General features: G+C 38.6%; 1 protein-coding gene across 3 annotated transcripts in view; it reads right to left on the bottom strand.

Annotated features, from left to right (window-relative positions):
* Positions 1–652: 652 nt before the first annotated feature.
* The window catches only part of BICD1 (BICD cargo adaptor 1), a 121,963-nt gene continuing 104,715 nt past the window's right edge, over positions 653–17,900 (bottom strand). For 2 of the 3 annotated variants that reach the window (XM_044434297.1, XM_044434299.1), the window contains 2 exons: positions 11,256–11,331; positions 653–6,206 (listed from right to left, as the gene is read on the bottom strand). In XM_044434297.1, the coding sequence (XP_044290232.1) occupies positions 11,284–11,331 (48 nt within the window). In that variant the 3' untranslated portion in view covers positions 653–6,206; positions 11,256–11,283. The remainder of the gene's footprint in view (positions 6,207–11,255; positions 11,332–17,900) is intronic. The other variant, XM_044434298.1, reaches the window with a different exon arrangement.

Here is a 17,900-nt window from a genome sequence, read left to right as displayed (position 1 = left end):
CCCAAATGGTCCTGCTGGATTTTCTCTCCTAGGATTCCTGTACTGCAAGTTTCCAAGGTTTTACTTCCTGGGATTTAGCTCATATTGCTTGGTCCTTAATTTTGGGTGGAGTTGATTTATAAATGATTGATAGTTATTTATAAACTTAAATAAATGGATACTTCTTGCCTTCACCATGCATGAGTGCTAAATCAACATATATGCCCCATTTCTTTTTACCTTGACACTTGGGTTCATTGCCAAGGATCCATCCCACAGCTGAGCTCCTATATCAGATTGGTATGAAACATTTTTTAGTAGGATTGGACTGTTTTATTTGTGTAATGGGTGCACATTTATTTAAGAGCTGCAAAATCTGGAAATAAAAATCAAATTAGACAATCTTCTTCCAGAGAGGATACCTAAAACTATAGTACAAAGAAATCTTTTCAGTGGTTCACCATTCTCTCACCAGTGAAGATGCATTTTCTTTTTCTTCAATGGAGCAGGAAGGCACATGAAAGCAATTCACAGTGACACACTAAAGCATACAAAGAGAGCACAGAGTTCAATGAACAAAAGATTGCCAGTTTATTTGCGGGGATAGTTATGCATTACACCATAATTTTAATTGGAACATAATTATATAAGAATCAGTATATTAGCTTCTAATTTAGTTTCTTCCATTCTGGAGTGTCTTAGTTTTTGAACCATTCAACCTGTATAATCATACAATACATGTACAAGCACATGAGTCCCTCACAAATCAATTCATCTAGAATTGTCTACAGATAGACCAGGAGAGAAGAGAATTTGACATGGCAATTATTTCAGAGTTTTCAGAACAAATGGTTTTAGAATCCAGAATTAGTAAATATTCTGATATTCTAGTAAATCAGAGTTGTAACACAAGAAAAGTTTCAAACATTCAATCCTTAAGTCAATGAGCACATCTATCTGTATTCTCCATGATCTAGAAATACTCCATTCAACCTCAAAAAGGCATTACTACAGAACTTCAATTCAGTTTAGGAGTGGCCAACTTTTACAGCAGGCTAATATACTGCATACAAATCAGGTTTTAACTCAAACTGCACCAGTATTTAAACCATCTGGAATATAACACAATACATCCTTTTCTGTGGTTGATTAGATTAGGATATTCATGCAAAGGGGAACATTCATAGATTACAAAAGTCACAAAACATCAGGATTTTAAGTTTTTTTTCTTTTCTTTTTTTACAAAGGATCAATTTAATCAACCCTTTAACAGTCAAACCACAGGGTTTGAAGGTCTATAACTAGTGAGGTGTAGTTTATTCAGAGATATGGTGCACAAAGCCATACCCATGAATAAGTAATTTTTAAAAGCTAGATTATTCTTACTTCCTTCTTTCTCTCACAGCTCGTTGGCAAGATTTCCCCCCTAACATTTGTACTAAACTATTTTAATAAATTCCCAATACAGATTTAATAATAAAATCAACTTTTCAAGGAAAACAAAATCTGTTTATGCTGCAAAATATCAAAACAATCACTGTGATTTTTATTAGTGCATAAAAACAACGAGCAGCACATGTACCTTCATATCAAGGCTCTAAATGAAACACAAGGCCCTCATCCCTCCAGAGTCTGACAAGCAAATTAACTCCAATCACAGCTACATATTATTTTTTTCTCCTTGTCTTGTCAATTTATCACTCTGATGCCTTCTGATTTAATAGAGGGGGTTTTCAAGAGCTCTGCAGGAGAGAGATTAAAATGTAATGAGGATTTAAGCCGTGCATCTCTTGATGAAAGTTATATCAGACGTGCATTTCCAATATGGAGCGGGTAAAGAATAATCTCATGAAATAAAAATTATCTAGCTTCATTATCAGGGTTATGGAAAAGGGCTCATTAAATTATATCATGCAAGCTTTTTATATTGCATATTTAGATGCATTCTGCCTTAAGGCTAAATGCAATTCATTGCTTTTCTTTATTTTATGTAGAATAGCAACCCAAACTTTTTAATAAATGGAGGAAAAATTCTGAATATATACCCTTTCTGGTATACTAAATCTATAATTGCAAGCAATTCTGAAGAAAAAAAATCCAAATTTAACATAAGATGTAAGGAAGTGGCTGTGCTTCTTATATAGGACCTCGGTGCCTGGAATTCTGGAATAACTATACATTTAAAACTCAAGAAAACAAAATAATTTAAAATGAAACAGCTGCACAACAGTCACCAGATCAGGAGAATAAGTAAGGGATCATATGTAGCCTTAATAAGAATTAGATAATAGGTTGAGCTTTACCGGATTCAGTAATCGAGGATTGCCTATTAATCAAATGTTGACTCACTCCTCTTTTGCAATTAGGTTTAAGTCCAGTGTAGATTGCACCAACACAAACCAATTTTGTTGGCAAAGTATCAGCTAAGTTTTAAATACTCCAATAAAAAAGCTTGATGTTTTTCATGGCTAGAAAGTGCCCTTTGCCTATAAATAGCTGAAGACTGCAGTGGAGGTCTTCTGAGCACCATTACTTACTTTGTTATATCTAATAATGTTCACAGTTACTTTGGGTTCTTGATCGTGCATTCCAGGCAATTCACTGCTTAACAATTATTATGACCTTGCCATTGCTTTAGGCATACAGTAGGAACCTCTCACATCCCGAAGCATGTTTTGTACATATACCATGCACTGGATTCCACTACTGCACAGTGGAAACCCAAAACAGATTCCCCACACTGGCTTTGCACAATGTGGATGAACAGGTATATATTATCTCAGTCCTAATGATGGGAACGCAGTAACCTCACCATTTTGCATGGTACAATTGACTATCTCTGGATTGCAGCCATATTACTTTCGACATTCAAATTCTGAATTATTCCTTAAACCACACAAAATAAAAGTTCAAAAGATATGGCCTAACTAATTGGCAGTATGTTGAATGCTCCCAAAATAGACCTTTCAAAATAATAATCTCCCTGCCTCACATTACAATTACAATCTATCGGAAAAAGAAACCGATGGTCTCCACACATTTGCTTGGAGGTAAGCCTGCTGGCATTTGGTGGAACGTACCTCTGAGCAGCGGTGCTCAAGACTGAAGCTTAACAATGTGGTCCTATGATTTTTATTTGAAAGTCGGGTCTTGCCGTGTTCATCGGGGCTTATTCCTGTGTAAATGTCCATAGGACTACAGCCTTAAATGTATTTCACTGGAATTATTTCGATGAGATGCTTTTATTATTCTGAAAGATGTTTGGTAAGAATAACTGTCACCAGCTGTAGTACAGCTTCTGCAGCAGCACTCATGTCTTTATATCTGGGATATTTTAGCCTCGGAAGGCCAAGTAATCTGAGGCCCTCTTGGCCCTGTTGACATAGTTCTTTGACAGAATATAAATAAAAAAAATAACTAAAAATAAAGAGCATGGTCCAGCCAAAGCTAGGCATTTTTAAGGCCTATTGTTTCAGTGGCTGAGCTTTAAGCATATGCTTAGCATGCCTCTATGTGAAATTAACATGCATAACTAGAGCTGGACCGCACCAATTTAAAAAAAAACACTGCAAAGGGCTCGTTTCATTGTTCGTCAATATCATACTGGCAAGATTGCCACCTCTGCTGTACGGTTCCTGTCACTTTAAAACCTAGGACGACAAACCAGAGGTAAGGTGAAGACAAAATATTTGTATCAGAAGTCCTCGGTAGACTAGGAAGGGCTGCTAGGTCAACAACATGCTCCTTTATAGTAGTTTGTGTTTGTAAGGCAGAGCTCTGTATGAAGCTGGAGGTAGCAGCCCTAGCTGCTGCTAAAACAAAATAACTGTAGACATTCCCTTGTTTCATAAGAATACAAGCATAAGGTAGAGCATTAAAATGTTTAAAGTAGCACAAGATAAACCACATGGAAATACGTGAATGAGTTCAAAGAGCTGTTAGTTTTCTAACAGCAGAACCATAGATGAGTTTGACCATCACACACAAGCCATTTAAAGTCAATGTTTCCATTTAATTATGTTCTTGTAGTACCACTTATTTACCTTTATGGAGGAAAAAGAGGTCACTTTCAAGTGGTGTGAGGATTCCACTGGTAAATTACATTTCACCTCTAACTCTTAGAAAAGCTTAACTGCTCTGTTGTGATTATATTACATGAATTGCTGATTAGGATGATCCTGTGTTTAGCACCTTGGTTACTGGTTTTATGATAATGATAATTAGGCACAAGGATTGGCCACCTTGAATTTCCAGTGTCCTTGGCTAAAGTTCCACTCTGCCTCCCTCCCATTTTGGTAAAAATGTATCAGTTTCTTCCTAATTTAGATGGCTTACAGCAAATCATTCCAGATACTTTTGATTTCTTTGAAAGTGGCTGCATGGCTCAAGCCATTTTACTATTTCTGTCCCATGGTTCTCATCTACATTACTTGAGTGAAACAGAAAAAGATACCTTAATCTGCCCAGTTCTTCCTAATTTAAAATGTATTATTAAAGCTATCTGATTGAAAGCAAAAATGCCGCTAATTAGCTGTGATGGGACTCCTTGGGAACCCAGCAGAAGGCTGCAAGTGATGACTTGAAGACTAGTCAGCAATCTGACTTCCTTCTGGGCATTGTACAAAATAAATTTGATGATCCCTCATTTTCCTCTACACCCATCACTCTTCAGAACAGCTGTTACAGGAGAGGATCTTACAGCAGGAACACCATATGTGGTGAAAACAGAATCTGTGTACTGTGTGTCACCTGAGTATTTGTCGTAAAACTGACAATGAGCTAGATCTCTATAGTTGTTAAGAGTTTTGGCAAGAAAAGGATGCACTAGAGCAGAAACTATTATCTTCAGTCCAAGACTTCAACCCCATCTGCACAGCTAAGTTTCACCACTGAATGCAGCTGGAAATGTACTATCCTTGTCATACTTTAACTCTTATTTTCCCCATTCTTTTGCCAAGGTAAGGCCTTAACCTGGTAACACTGAATTTGGGAGCAGCAAGTGAGGAACATTTTGAACAATTCTATTATAATAAAACAGCATGTATACTTCAAGTTCATTTGCATTTGTTTTGTAAGGATACCAAACAGAAAAAAGGAACAGCACCAAGTCATCATCTTGTCTGAAATGTGAAAAAAAGTGAGGAGAAGTCACCAAAACAGAACAAAACCCCACCCCAAAAAACAAAAGTTAACCTCAAGGAAACAAATATCAATGCATTGTTCAATGAACTCCATCATAGGCTTAATCATATTCCAGCAAAGTAGTAAAACAACAACCAGCAGCTAACATCATATTAGTTATAAAACAAGTGCATAAACAATACCAGTGCAGCAGAAAGGTACAAGTCAATGGGCACAATGCAGAGAAAGTTAGGTATGCCAGGATTCCATTGAAATCGATGGGATTTAAGTGTTTTATTGTGTACCTGTTTGCTTCAATGGAACGTAGGCACATCTATTTCTCCGGAATGCTCCCAAAGTTCACATTCCAATTCAACTCACTTTCAACATTTTTTTGTGCAATTAAGGAAAAATAAAACACCAGACCAAACTCTTTGGCCAAGTGAACAGTTTTCAATTACAAAATAAAACCTTAATTAAAAAAATATTAAGTCCCACATAAACAATATTTGCATTGCTTTAAAAATGGGGAAAAAACCACTCACACAACATGGACTGCATTCTAATAAACATAAACTCATGGTGTAAATATGGTGAAAATAAAGTTACAGAACATCCTTTAAAACTGTAAAAGGAAAACTGGAGTTGGTGGTTGTAGAACTGTCAAAATTAAGCTTTATAACATACTTCAGTAGTGGTTTAGGTTCTCAGCATATCAGCAGTATATGCCAAATGGTTGGGAGGAACATGTTTTGACTTCCAAACTGCAGCCGTGAATATCTGGATATAACCAGAGGAACCTTAAAGATCTTCTTTGAACAGTTTGGGCACTGTGCTTTATGCTTTTCCATACATCCTCAGTTGTTAAGACTGCAGACAGACGACCCGACTCATCGATGCAGCAACAAGGCAGAAATGCCTACTGGTTCCTTCAGCGTAAACGGTACTTCTGCTATGAGAACTCTGACTCAGTTTGTGTTATGGGGGTTCCCCCAACTCTTAGGTTGCATATGAATTAAGATTAAGGAGGAGGCTTAGGTAGACAGCTGAGGGGGGCACACTGAGAGCTGGAATGTGGCTGTTCTTCTGGAAGAGCTACATCAGGACTGAAAATAGAAAAGGGGGAAAGTATTTAAAATACACGACAAAATCTAGCAAATGCACACAGAAAAGGCTTTCGTTTTTAAGGAGAGGCAGCCTTATCTCGTGAACTCTTGCTATGTTAATTATTACACACCTGCCTATAGCTATTAAACTGTACTTAATGGCAACTTTTGCTTATGCACTTCAGATGCTCATCCATCAGTTCCCAGGGACAAGAAAAGAGCAGCAGCACAATATTCGTAATGAAGCCCAAATGAAGAATATGGATATTGATATAAGTTCAATTTAAGCAGTCTCTAAACCCACAATTATATAAAGAGGAAGGGCTGGTCTAAAATTAGATGTCTGAAAATCATGTAAGGTTTTTATTTTTACAAAGAATTATCTGGCTCATCAAATAGAATTTGTATCAAAAATTACTTGCTGTACAGCCAAAGATCAGAATGTTTAATTTATTGAAATTATTGAAAACTTGACTTTAAAAAACCATAAAATTGTGGGTGCTAGGATTAGCCTTTTGCATATTTGAAAGATCAAATAAATTTGTGAATGCTTTTATGTACATGTGATTGTTGCTTTGCTCACAGCTCAGGGGTGAGCTATGACATTTCAAAGCCAAAGATTGGAATAAATACCTATAAAGCAACACAGCCAATTAATAATTTATAATTCAAACTGAGAGCTGATTTAAATTAGCACAGTGCAGCTTTCCATTTCTGTCAGTGATTTAAGCTTGCCATAGTCTTTCCTGACAGAAGATTGGTACTTTTTCAACAGCCATATCACAGACAGCAAGTGCAGTTTTCCCCACTTAGAAATGCTCTGTAAATTTTTGCCTGTTCTGTAGTAATTAAAAGCACAGTATCTTTATTTAAATAAAAAGGTTGGTGAGCCAATCCTACAAGGGTAATAATACAGAAACACAGGAGGATACATTTTAAGAACTGGGGTACATCTCTGGTAGAAAGAGTGGCTCATACATATCTAAAATAAATAATACATATAATAACAAAATATGTGTGTTTATCATAATTAGGTAAACCAATAAGTAGCAGTGAAAGTACATGATTCACTCTTACTTTAGACTCATGGGCAGGATGGTGGTTAAAAGACACAACTAGGGATGTATGGGGTTTGTTAAATTCAGTCCATCAGTGTTTTGTGGATTGTCAGGAATATCTCATTCCATCATTCACACATTGACAGAATCAGATTTTTTATCTGATAATTTTGTTCATTTGCAAATGTGCATTAGGACATGGTATTAGCCTGAGTATGCATTAGCACAAAGTATGCAAATATGCACAATAGTATGCAAATATGTCAAGTATGTATTTGTACAAATCCTCCCAAAGTTTAAAAAAAGCAGGAGCTGCAGAATTCATGCAACTCAGAAAAAGTTGACCCACTGCAGAATCAGGAGGTTTGAGTCAAAGAAATCTCAACTCATTTGAAGTCACTGCAGATTTCTTCAATACTGCTGGGCACATTAATACTGACATTTTTATTTTTTACATCAAAAAGTTGGAAAGAGAAGGAGGCTGGCTACCAACTGGAATTTGCGTATTTCTATGGCCAAAGCCTCCCCGCCACCCCCGAATGTCCGTCTCCCCTTCTGAAGTCTAGTTGCAATGTTGTGGGGGGTACTGATGCACGTCTTTCTGTGCTGGTGACAAGGAGAGCAGAAACTCTGGAAATCTGAGCAATCCTATGGCCTCCCACACAAGGTTAGGAGCTCACAGGATTTTACCGTACTATGCAGTTGTGGCCAGTGCTGAAATAATCCCAGATCTTTGTAGGATTACTGCCATTCTTGTCTTGTCATAGTCTGAGTGAAGGAGACCATCTCTTCCTTTTCACAAAAATTTGTCTGCCATGTTTCCTGGAACTAATGCCTGCTCATATGGCTATACACAGGCCTCTCTTGCTATATAGAAGAAATATAAAACAGAATTGCATGTTTCTCTGTGGCTTCCTCAAGATAAAGCCACAGAGTCTGCATTTCAGCATGTATATGCACTTGCAGCGAAGCTTCTACTACCAGTAAATATTGTGAATCTGGAATTTCCACCATGGATTTTTCAAAAGTTGTTCAGCGAGATATGAATTGCTGAACAACACCAGATCTTTGTTAAACATTAAACATGCCATGGAAAAAATACAGTTAATTCTTGCACACATTGTGTAAGAAGGTTGCTGTTCCAAGAGCTTTATTTGTTCTTCCACCCTGAAGGAAACCTTACCTATAACGAACAATGTTTCTTAAGATTACAGTGTTTGATTAGACAATTCAATTAATAGCTTAAAATCTTTCGGAGCACAATCCCATGCATGTTGAAACATGTCCTGAATTTCATCCTTAATTGATTAAAAAAAGTATTCCTGAGTAGTCATACAGTCAAACATTTGTTTAAACGTTTTTTTTAATATTTGCAAATCATTAGGTGGCAAGAGTCTTAGAAAAGGATTTCCCCTTTTCTCATACAAAAGAGACAGTAACTTTTCTGAGACTGGACCTGCCATGCTATTGCAAATAAGTGGGAAGGCCCTTTTTCCGCTGAAGGGTACATTCCCTCAAGGATAATCTGTTGGGGGCCACATGGTGGCTGAAGCAAGTGGTGGGCAGTGGGCAGGAGCAGGGTTTGCCCATTTTATCTTCTTTGGCCAACTATCCACTCTTTCTCCCATTTCCCCCCCTCCCTCCCTCCCTCTTCTACCCCATCCTCTCTCTCTCTTTTTCTTCCATCCTACTGGGCAGGCTGCCAAGGAAAGGACAGGTTGTCATTGTTTTAGAAACTAATCCAAGGGGCAAAGGTTGCCTATCCTTGAGGCTACAAGGAAGAAGAAAAAATTTCCTCTTCAGAAAAAAATACTGAAATTAAAATACTTGCATTAATTTGCCCATATGCAAATTAGAGTAGAGTTAATCAATCAATGAAATGAAATTCATACATGAATTGACTAAGGTTTCTTTAATCAAGCAACAGTCCTACTGTTTGTTTTACAACATTTCCATTCATTGAACTGGGCCTGCAGTGGACTTACTGCAGCCTGTGATTTTAGTTTCTGTTGATATTCTAGAGAAAAGTGTTGCTTAAGTCCCTGTTATTTAATTTTTGTTCACTACCAAAGTTGTAGATCTCAAGCTGTAGTTTCTGGAGAAGGATCTTTGCAGTCCTTTCTGCAAAGGCCCCGAGTCAGGCTAGAAGAGGGGAACCTACAGTTTGTCAACCCTAACCATTACCTCAAAGATGGGTTCAATGACCATTCAACCCACTGGAGACCCTGAGGGGCCAGATTACATGATAAGTTTAGCCCATCAACACCTAATGGCTTCCTGACAAAATTTACTCCCTCACAGCTGCGGTTTCCCTTCAAACGGCCTGGGAGAAAAGATTTAATCCCCTATACCTTGGCCATACGTCTAATACAAATTGGTCTCCTTGTTGTTTGTTAAGGGAGAGGCTTTCCCCATGCCATGGTCCATGTAGGAACTTGGGAAAGCTCTTTACACCAAGTCATCCTGTTTGTCCATTCAGTTCTGTATAAGGGACAGATGAACTTACCCTAACAGAAAGTGTACTGCTTGTGTCAAATTACAGAATTCTTGGGCCAAACTTTTGTCATTATTTTGAAAACTTGTTGAACATGGACATCAAAAAAGGGCATTTTGAGAACTGTACTATGGCATAATCCATCACTTTATTATGTTGCCATCATTATTATGGAATGTTTTCATGTGCCCTTCTGTCTACCCTACAGTCAGTATGGGCCATTTTTTTCTGTTTAAATGTGCATAGGAGGGGGGTGCTTGTTGCTCCATTTATGCCCCCCCTTTCAACCTTTTGCAAGGAACCAAGGCAGCTTCTAGTATTCTCTTCCTATCCATTTTATTCTCACAGCAAGAACCCTGTCTGGTATGTTAGGCTGAGAATCTGTGACTGGCTCAACACCAGCCAGTGACCTTCAAGGTTGAGGGAGGACTAGAACTCAGATCTCCCGAGTCCCAGTGAACACTCTAGCCAATATGCCACAATTGATTGTATCCTTAAAGGTTAAGTGACATTATTGCATGATCATAAGAACTACAAACAGTACTCTCTGTTAAAGCAGAACTGTTTAACCAACCAACATCAGGCAGAAATGATGGAATTTAGGTACTTAGTCCTACATTCTTCACAGGTGCAGAACTATTAACACATAATCACTCTTGATTTGAATAACGAAAATACTAAAGTTCATTAGTTAGCCATCAAGGCTTGGTAAACATGTATCTTTATGAACATAACAGATAATTAACTGCCTAATTTCAGGTTTTGCTGACATCTCTACTTAGTAGTGTCAGTTGCTGATTGCAGTGATTCACCAGGATTTAAGACAGAAGTCTTTTCCAGTGCTACCTGGGGATGCCAAGGACTGAACCATAGCTCTTCTGCATGAAAGCAGGTTCTCTATCCATGGCACTACAGCCCTTCCCCAGAAAAAGAAAGAGAGACTAAACCTAAGCATGGCTTTTGAATATGCCACTCATATAAGTAGCTTGGCTCAGATTTTGCCTGCTCCACCTATCGCGTCTCTGGATGGTGCCTGCCTACTGGATCTTTCCTTCAGTCATTTTTCTGCCTGAAAGTTTGCTAGCTGCAGCCATGCAGAGTGTACCGCCTTTGTATTCTGACTCATTCTGCATTGTGTGGCTGCAGCACTATGCTATGGGTGAAACACTCTTCACTCAACTGAGTGCAGTTCCTGGTGCTCTCTCTTGTAGGTGACATATATCTACAAATACTCCAGCCATGTGGGCAGGATTGATGGTGTGGATGTCATATGGTTGTAGTATTCACATGCAAACTAATTGTCCAAGTTTATATTTTAGATATACTTTTGTATTTAAAAATCTCCATATTTTTAAAATGCAAAGCATACAGAAACTAGGAAGTGGAAGAATAGGGTGGAGATCTGGTGACAGAAAGGGGTGTGTTGCCTATGGCAGACTGGTTACAGCATGCAGCAAAAACCAAGAGGAGGAGGAGGAGAGGTTAGCAGAACATTACCTGACAGTCTGGCAGTCTCGCCTCCTGGCTAGTTGTGAGCCGTGTGGCGGTATGGAGGCAGCAGGCTGCTGACAATCTACAAGAAACTGATAAATTAGACATATATACAGAGAGACTTCACAAGGGGTTAGTAATAATAAACAAGACAAGGTAAGTGATGAAGAGATTTAGTGAGGAATGTCTGCTCTGTTTATGAGCCAATAGAAATAAACTGTTAAAAGCAGAACAGATTTTTTCACAAATGCTGATCAAAGTAGTTGTTCAGCTGGGGAAGCACCTAGACTTTGGGTCAGATCCCAACGTGGTGTAAACATGGTATAGTCTACCACATTAACAGAATTCCTGGTTGGCATTGCAAGTCTGTATTTTGCAGCCTCAATTCCCCATCTCCGAAGTGTGACTCCTTGAAGAGTATCCATCACTGCCACAGAGCCTCTGCTACTTCTGGACCTACCACAAGCACACCATGGACTAGAGCTTCCTAAAGAGCCTCCAGAAAGGAACAGGACAGATCTACAGCACTCCTTTCTGTGGGCTCCGTATTGCTTGGGAAAAGAGCATTTCTACTTGTTTCTGATTGTTTTGGGAACTGGTAGTAGATCCAACGATCACCTGAACAGTATTGGATACTATCCATAATGACTTGCCTCAAAAAACCCTTTCTTAATCTGGACCCTGGAGACCCTTTCAAATGAAACTGCATTGTTTGCCTTGCATAATTAATTCCTTTGGAAGCTATTAAAATGCCACCCAGGCTCAGCAAACAGCTAGCTTTTTCCTGGTAAAGTAACTGAGAGCTAATTGATGTCACCCTTAAAATGCATGGCTGATGGTTCTTTTTTCTCGGACGTGATTTCAGATGTGCCAAAACAGAGAGCTGCAATTCACCATGCCCCTCTTCCACTTGTGCGGATTACTTTCATGCGGCTAGTACTTTATTCAGCCATGCTTCAATTCAGAATGTCAGCAAAGATGCCTGTGTTGCATCTAATGGAATCTAGCCTCTGTATCATTGATTATTATTGTAGTTTTGTTTGCCATCTCAGTTCACATATTTGGCTTGCCTCCCTTGGCACATCTCATTTTTCTGTGGAGTTCTGCACTGCCATCCAGTGGCATAGAGACAGCTTTAGCCAAAGAATGTTTTACTCCGTAAGATACGAAGGTATTGTATGGACACAGTTAAAGTGCAAAATACTTAAAAACTTTGAACATATAAGGGGAGAAGGGAACAATTATTTGTTCAATTGTAGTGCACAAATATAAAATTGGTCACCTTCAGCATTATATAGAAAAGCAGTTTGTTTTGAAATAAAGACCTTCTTTTAAACTTGACATTTTGTATCTTTGTTATGAATTTTAATTTTTATTTAATGTTTCACTATATTTTTGATTTTTGTTTGTTTTGAATGCCATCTTGGCTGAACATAGAAAGGCAATAATAGAGATATATTAAATAAATAAATACATAAATGAATACACAAAATCAATTGAACTCAGGACTGAAATGATGAACTCAAAACAGGAGAGAAAACTGTTTCCGCAAATAAGATTTTTTTGATATTTTAAAGCATCAATCTCTGGACTCCCCTGCTACTCATGTATTTTTTTCCTGTCAAAATATGCACAGGATTATATCCTTAAAAGGTGTGTTGCTCTTACTGTGTACATGATTCTTGAAGGGTATGTTCACATTGGGTCATACTAAATTTTTACAGCAATTTTACAATTAAGATGGGTACAAAGGGATAGTTGGGTTTTGGACTATTATTGCCCTTAAAAACCAAGGATGCAACTTCAAGCAAGCTCTACTTCCTAGAAAAATTATTCTAACAATAAAAAATCAGCATGTTATAAGAAGGATGTCATATGCTACTGTAGGAAGGACATTTAATTAAGATCATTAGGGCTCTAATGCTTTTTTTTCCCAATGGTCATGTGATTTTGACTTTTGGAAAATGAGACAAATTTGGCAATTTCACAAATAAATTTTCTAGGGAAGTGACAAATACTAATGGCGGTTGGCAAGAAACAGGAAAAACCTTGTTCCAGAAAGGGAAGTCACAGAAATCTGCAACAGATTTGAATGTGTCTGGATACCTATGAATGCAATCTGTGAATTCAGCAGGAGTGCCACACCACTAGTCTGGTGTAATGTCTGCTCTCTCAGATATGACTGTCCACTTGCAAAATCTATTTATTTTGAATGAGTTCTTATCCTGCTTTTCTATTATGAAAACATATTCAAAGTAAATTCTCAGATACAAATCACATCAACAATAGAGCAATTATGGAATTATGGAAAAAGCTTAAGAGAGCCATCCCTAGAAATTGTCCGATGGGCCGCAGATTCCCAGATCCAAAGGTCCCAGATTCCCTGCCCTCTCACCTTGCAGCTGGGAATCAAAGCTCTGCCTTCACCCCACCTTGCAGGCAACACAGGAGGAACTATATCAGGTGCTCTCTGAGGTCAGAAAAGCAACCTCAGACAGTGGTGGAAAGGCAAGATTCGTTGGGCATGGCCTGGAGGGGAGAGGGGTATGATGCATCCAGAAGTCACACCAGCCTCTTTCCCTGCCACTCTGAAATACCCCAGCTGCCTTTTTAGTGGAGTTGCTGTCTTGGCTGTCCACCCAAGCAACATCTAAAAGATAGTAAAGTGTACGGGGGTTATACTTTGCTTGGGATCTGCCTATCTGGCCATAGTCTTGCATTAATAGTTGTTCCCTGATAGAATATTCTGCACAGATTTTAATGCAGTCATCTTGATCCAGAGAGTGAGAAAATAGAATGCATTTAGAGGAGGAATCCAGCTTGCCAAAAGAATCTTGAAGTTCCATTTTATGAATGTAGAGCATGGTGTACTGGTTAAGAGTGCTGGGCTGGGACTCGGGAGATCGAGGCTTAAGGCCCCACTCAGCCATGCAGCACACTGGGTGACTCTCAGCCCAACCTACCTCACAGGGTTGTTGTGAAGGTAAGATTGAGAGGAGAAGGAGAATTGTGTAAGCTGCCTTAGTTCCTTGGAAGGAAAAAATCTGGGATATAAATACCCACAAGTTATTTATGCATGTATTTACCTTCCTATAAACATTGATGTAATCTTAAGTGATTGTGCTTTTTTACTGAATAAATATATTTGTTGGGAAAAATTAGGAAAGAGATGTTAGCAAGTTATTCACATACTTTATGCCAAGTCACCATTAGCCAGACTATAGAATTATCTTGGCTTTAAGTCACCGTTTTATAGACGAGATCATGTCCTTCCATACCAACCACATCAAACAAAAGTTTTCATATTATTTCAAAGGGTTGGAATCTATTTCTTACATATCTTCCCTTATATTTCAAGTACATTTGAGACAGAAAAGATAAATTACTACTATATGCATAATTAAATGTCAGAATTCACTGGACAGGTTTAGACAATACTTTCAGTTCATGGTGGCTACATGACAAGCCTGGGCTAAAAATTGCCAGGAGGGGCCCAGCTGCACCTGATTAGCAATAGGGCACAGCAGGGGTCCTCAGGCATTGCCTCCCCCTCTTTCCCCCTCAGTCCTCCAGCCAGTATCCCAGGGACAGCTGCTGAAAGGGGGTACTCTGGACAATTGTCCTCCACTGTACTCTCTGCCTGCACTCCTTGGTTATTCCTCCCTAAATAGTCCTGAGTTGCAGATTTGGGTGTCACAGAGAGGAACCTAGACACAAGGAATCTCTGGATTGTTTAGTGCAGCAAAAGCGTGGAGTTGAGAGTCAATATATTTGCTCACCCCCAAACAACCCATGGTTCACATGGGTTAACTGTGTAAACTGGGAGTGACTTGCTCAGAAGCAATGATGTAAGCAACTGATAGTTAAAGGTATTCTTAATCTATTGCTTATCCATGCTCTTCTGTTACATTAAGAGATAGAATCTACTAATGATGGAAAATGGCAAATAAATTGGCGAATTGACAAAGAATAACCATACTGCTGTGCAATTAAAACATTTTTCAGAATATTGAATGAAAATTTGTGCTCATTCATGAGTAATTTTACTAATTCCTCACTAAATCGATTGATAGTCTAGCCAACAGGTTAGTGAAATAGCAGGCACAGAAGGAAAGTGGTTTGCATTCCCTTAATTATACAGTATATAGAAAAACATTTAGCAATGAGACTAGACATGCTCCGATTAAAATGTGACTTTTCCCCAAGACTTTAGTATGAAAAAACTATGAATGTGATACACATGGATGCTTGTCAGAAAACAAGCATAATTTGCTGAACACATTCAAGGTTTTATTAAAGTGTCAAAGGACGTCACATCAAGAGTCTAAAAGCACAACCTGAAGCTGTTTCCAGAATGAATTATACAGTGCCTATCCATATTACATTTTCATTGATTTCAATGCTAGGATTAAATCATCAGATTAGGACAGACAATGCCATTATAAACAATACTTTGCAACAGAGCTAACCTCCCCCACCCTCCCAAAATATGGATACTTCAGGTGTTCTGCATCTGGCCAGTTCCTTCTTTTCAACTCAGACTGCTTGTACACGTGGCAAATGGACCATGTTAACACTTCAGGATGGGCACATAGTACTATTTCACAGATTAGCACAAACCTTCCTAATATAGACTTGCCGAACTGCAATTTGTGCTCATGGTGAACCAACTTGGACCAGTTTATCATTTTTGAACTTCACAGTGCATGCTAACATTCTTTGAATAAACAATTCAAGATTAGAAACATGTGGGGTTCAGCATAAATGCTTCTAATTAGGGCTTTTTCATGATCAACCCATGTCTCATTCATTCCTTTGAATCTGTTATGAGGATCAGTACTGGATACAACCCATAGTTGTCAGCAGTCACCTTACTGAGCTAGTCACCAGACACAATACCAAGGTTTCAACAAGAGAGGTATTTGTCACTGCTGATCTTCTCCTGTAAAGTTTTGGGGTATATTCTACAGTACACACCAAGTTTATGCAGAGACTCCAATAAGCCCTGCAGTCCAGAATACTTTCCCAAAGGAAAGAAGACTGCATTGAGGAGCAAAGCCCCGGATCCTCTGACACATGCAAAGTTAGCAAACCAAACACAAATCTTTGTGGAAGGATTGCCTGATCACAGATGATTTGACTTATACTACAAGTTTGTCACGTGTACTCGGCTATCTGCAATGCAAAGGAAGGCCTGGCACCAAGGATGCACATTTCAACTGACTATCATCTCTCACTGATAAACCTGCATTTTTGAGTGAGCAGCACAATGCAGTACTTTGATACTATACAGAAAAAATAGGTTACACATGAACATTTCATTAAACCATTTCAGAAAAAGGGCAATCTAAAGATACCTAAGGTTTCTGTCATGAATTCCTAAAAAGTTGCAGCGAGTGGTCTAGATAACAGAAAACCGTGGATGCTGCACAACAACCAGTGTCATGCAGAATGTGCTATAGTGGTGCGCCAGCAATTACTCCAGTAGGGTTGGAACAGCTGCAACCATTTGGAGATCTGATTCACATGGTTTGCCCCATGCAGTTCTACCCATGTGGTGACTTCACTGGAACACTTATGAATTGTGCCTAAGCTGGAACCTGTAAAGGATAACTTCAAGATGAACACATTTCTTTAACTGTGGACTATTCTACCTATTAGTGAAGACACAATTGTTACTATCAATGGGAGGAAATAGTGTTTAGACATTATTCTATGTAAATACTTCCCAGTTATTTCATTTAGCCATGTTTATCAGAAGGAGCATATTGCCTGGTTGCATGCAAAATATATGATTTTAATAACATGATCCTGCTATAAAAATCAAGATGACAGTTTGGAGAAAAATTAATATGTGAGGCATAGCGGTGATTTTGTGGTATCACATTTATTAAATTATATTACTCAGCATGAAATGTATGCTCTCCGTCTTGTCTGCAGTACTTCAAAACTTAACCAGGATAGAGAAGAAAGCACAAAGCAGTGGCACCAAGAGGTAAAAGTATGTTTAGCTGGCTTGCTTATTGATCATTTAAAACCAGGTAAAGCCCATAGCAAAATGTGTATTTTTCCAGTTTTGAAATGGATTTTACAAGGACTTGTACCACAGCTGGAATGAGTATATGCACATATGATGTTCATGACATGTTAAAGTGCAGGAAAAAAACATTGAAAAACAGATAATAAAATGAACACAAAAGAGTAAATTATGCTAACACTTTTTTCAATTCAGAACTATGTTAAAATATTTGATTAGATATAGAATGCAAAAAATCCTGCAAGTTGCCTGATTATTATCCTGACCAATCCACTTTGGTGTACCTTTAGCATCCCCGAGCTGCAGTAGGATTCCCTGCAAGTGGGAGGTGCACCACGCATTTCAGCTTTCTCTGCATGTGATGTGATCAGGGCTGACATCAAGGTAGACGTGGTTGGGCACCCGCTGACCGTCTTTGCTTCAGTGGGGCCCACCAATAAGAGTCCCCTGAGCTTGCTCTGATGCATCATTGCAACCTCTTTGTTCAACTGCTTCTCACTCTCACCCAAACTGAGGAGAAGCAGCAGCACCTGCTTGCTCACCAGCTCTCTGCTTGTTAGACAAGCAACTGGTAGCATTTATGAGGATGAAGGAGCAATGGCAGCTGATGCCAG

This window comes from Varanus komodoensis, unplaced genomic scaffold (assembly GCF_004798865.1).
Source record: "Varanus komodoensis strain SLA01 unplaced genomic scaffold, ASM479886v1 scaffold27, whole genome shotgun sequence".
NCBI lineage: Eukaryota > Metazoa > Chordata > Lepidosauria > Squamata > Varanidae > Varanus > Varanus komodoensis.
This window is presented reverse-complemented; position numbering and strand designations above follow the sequence as displayed.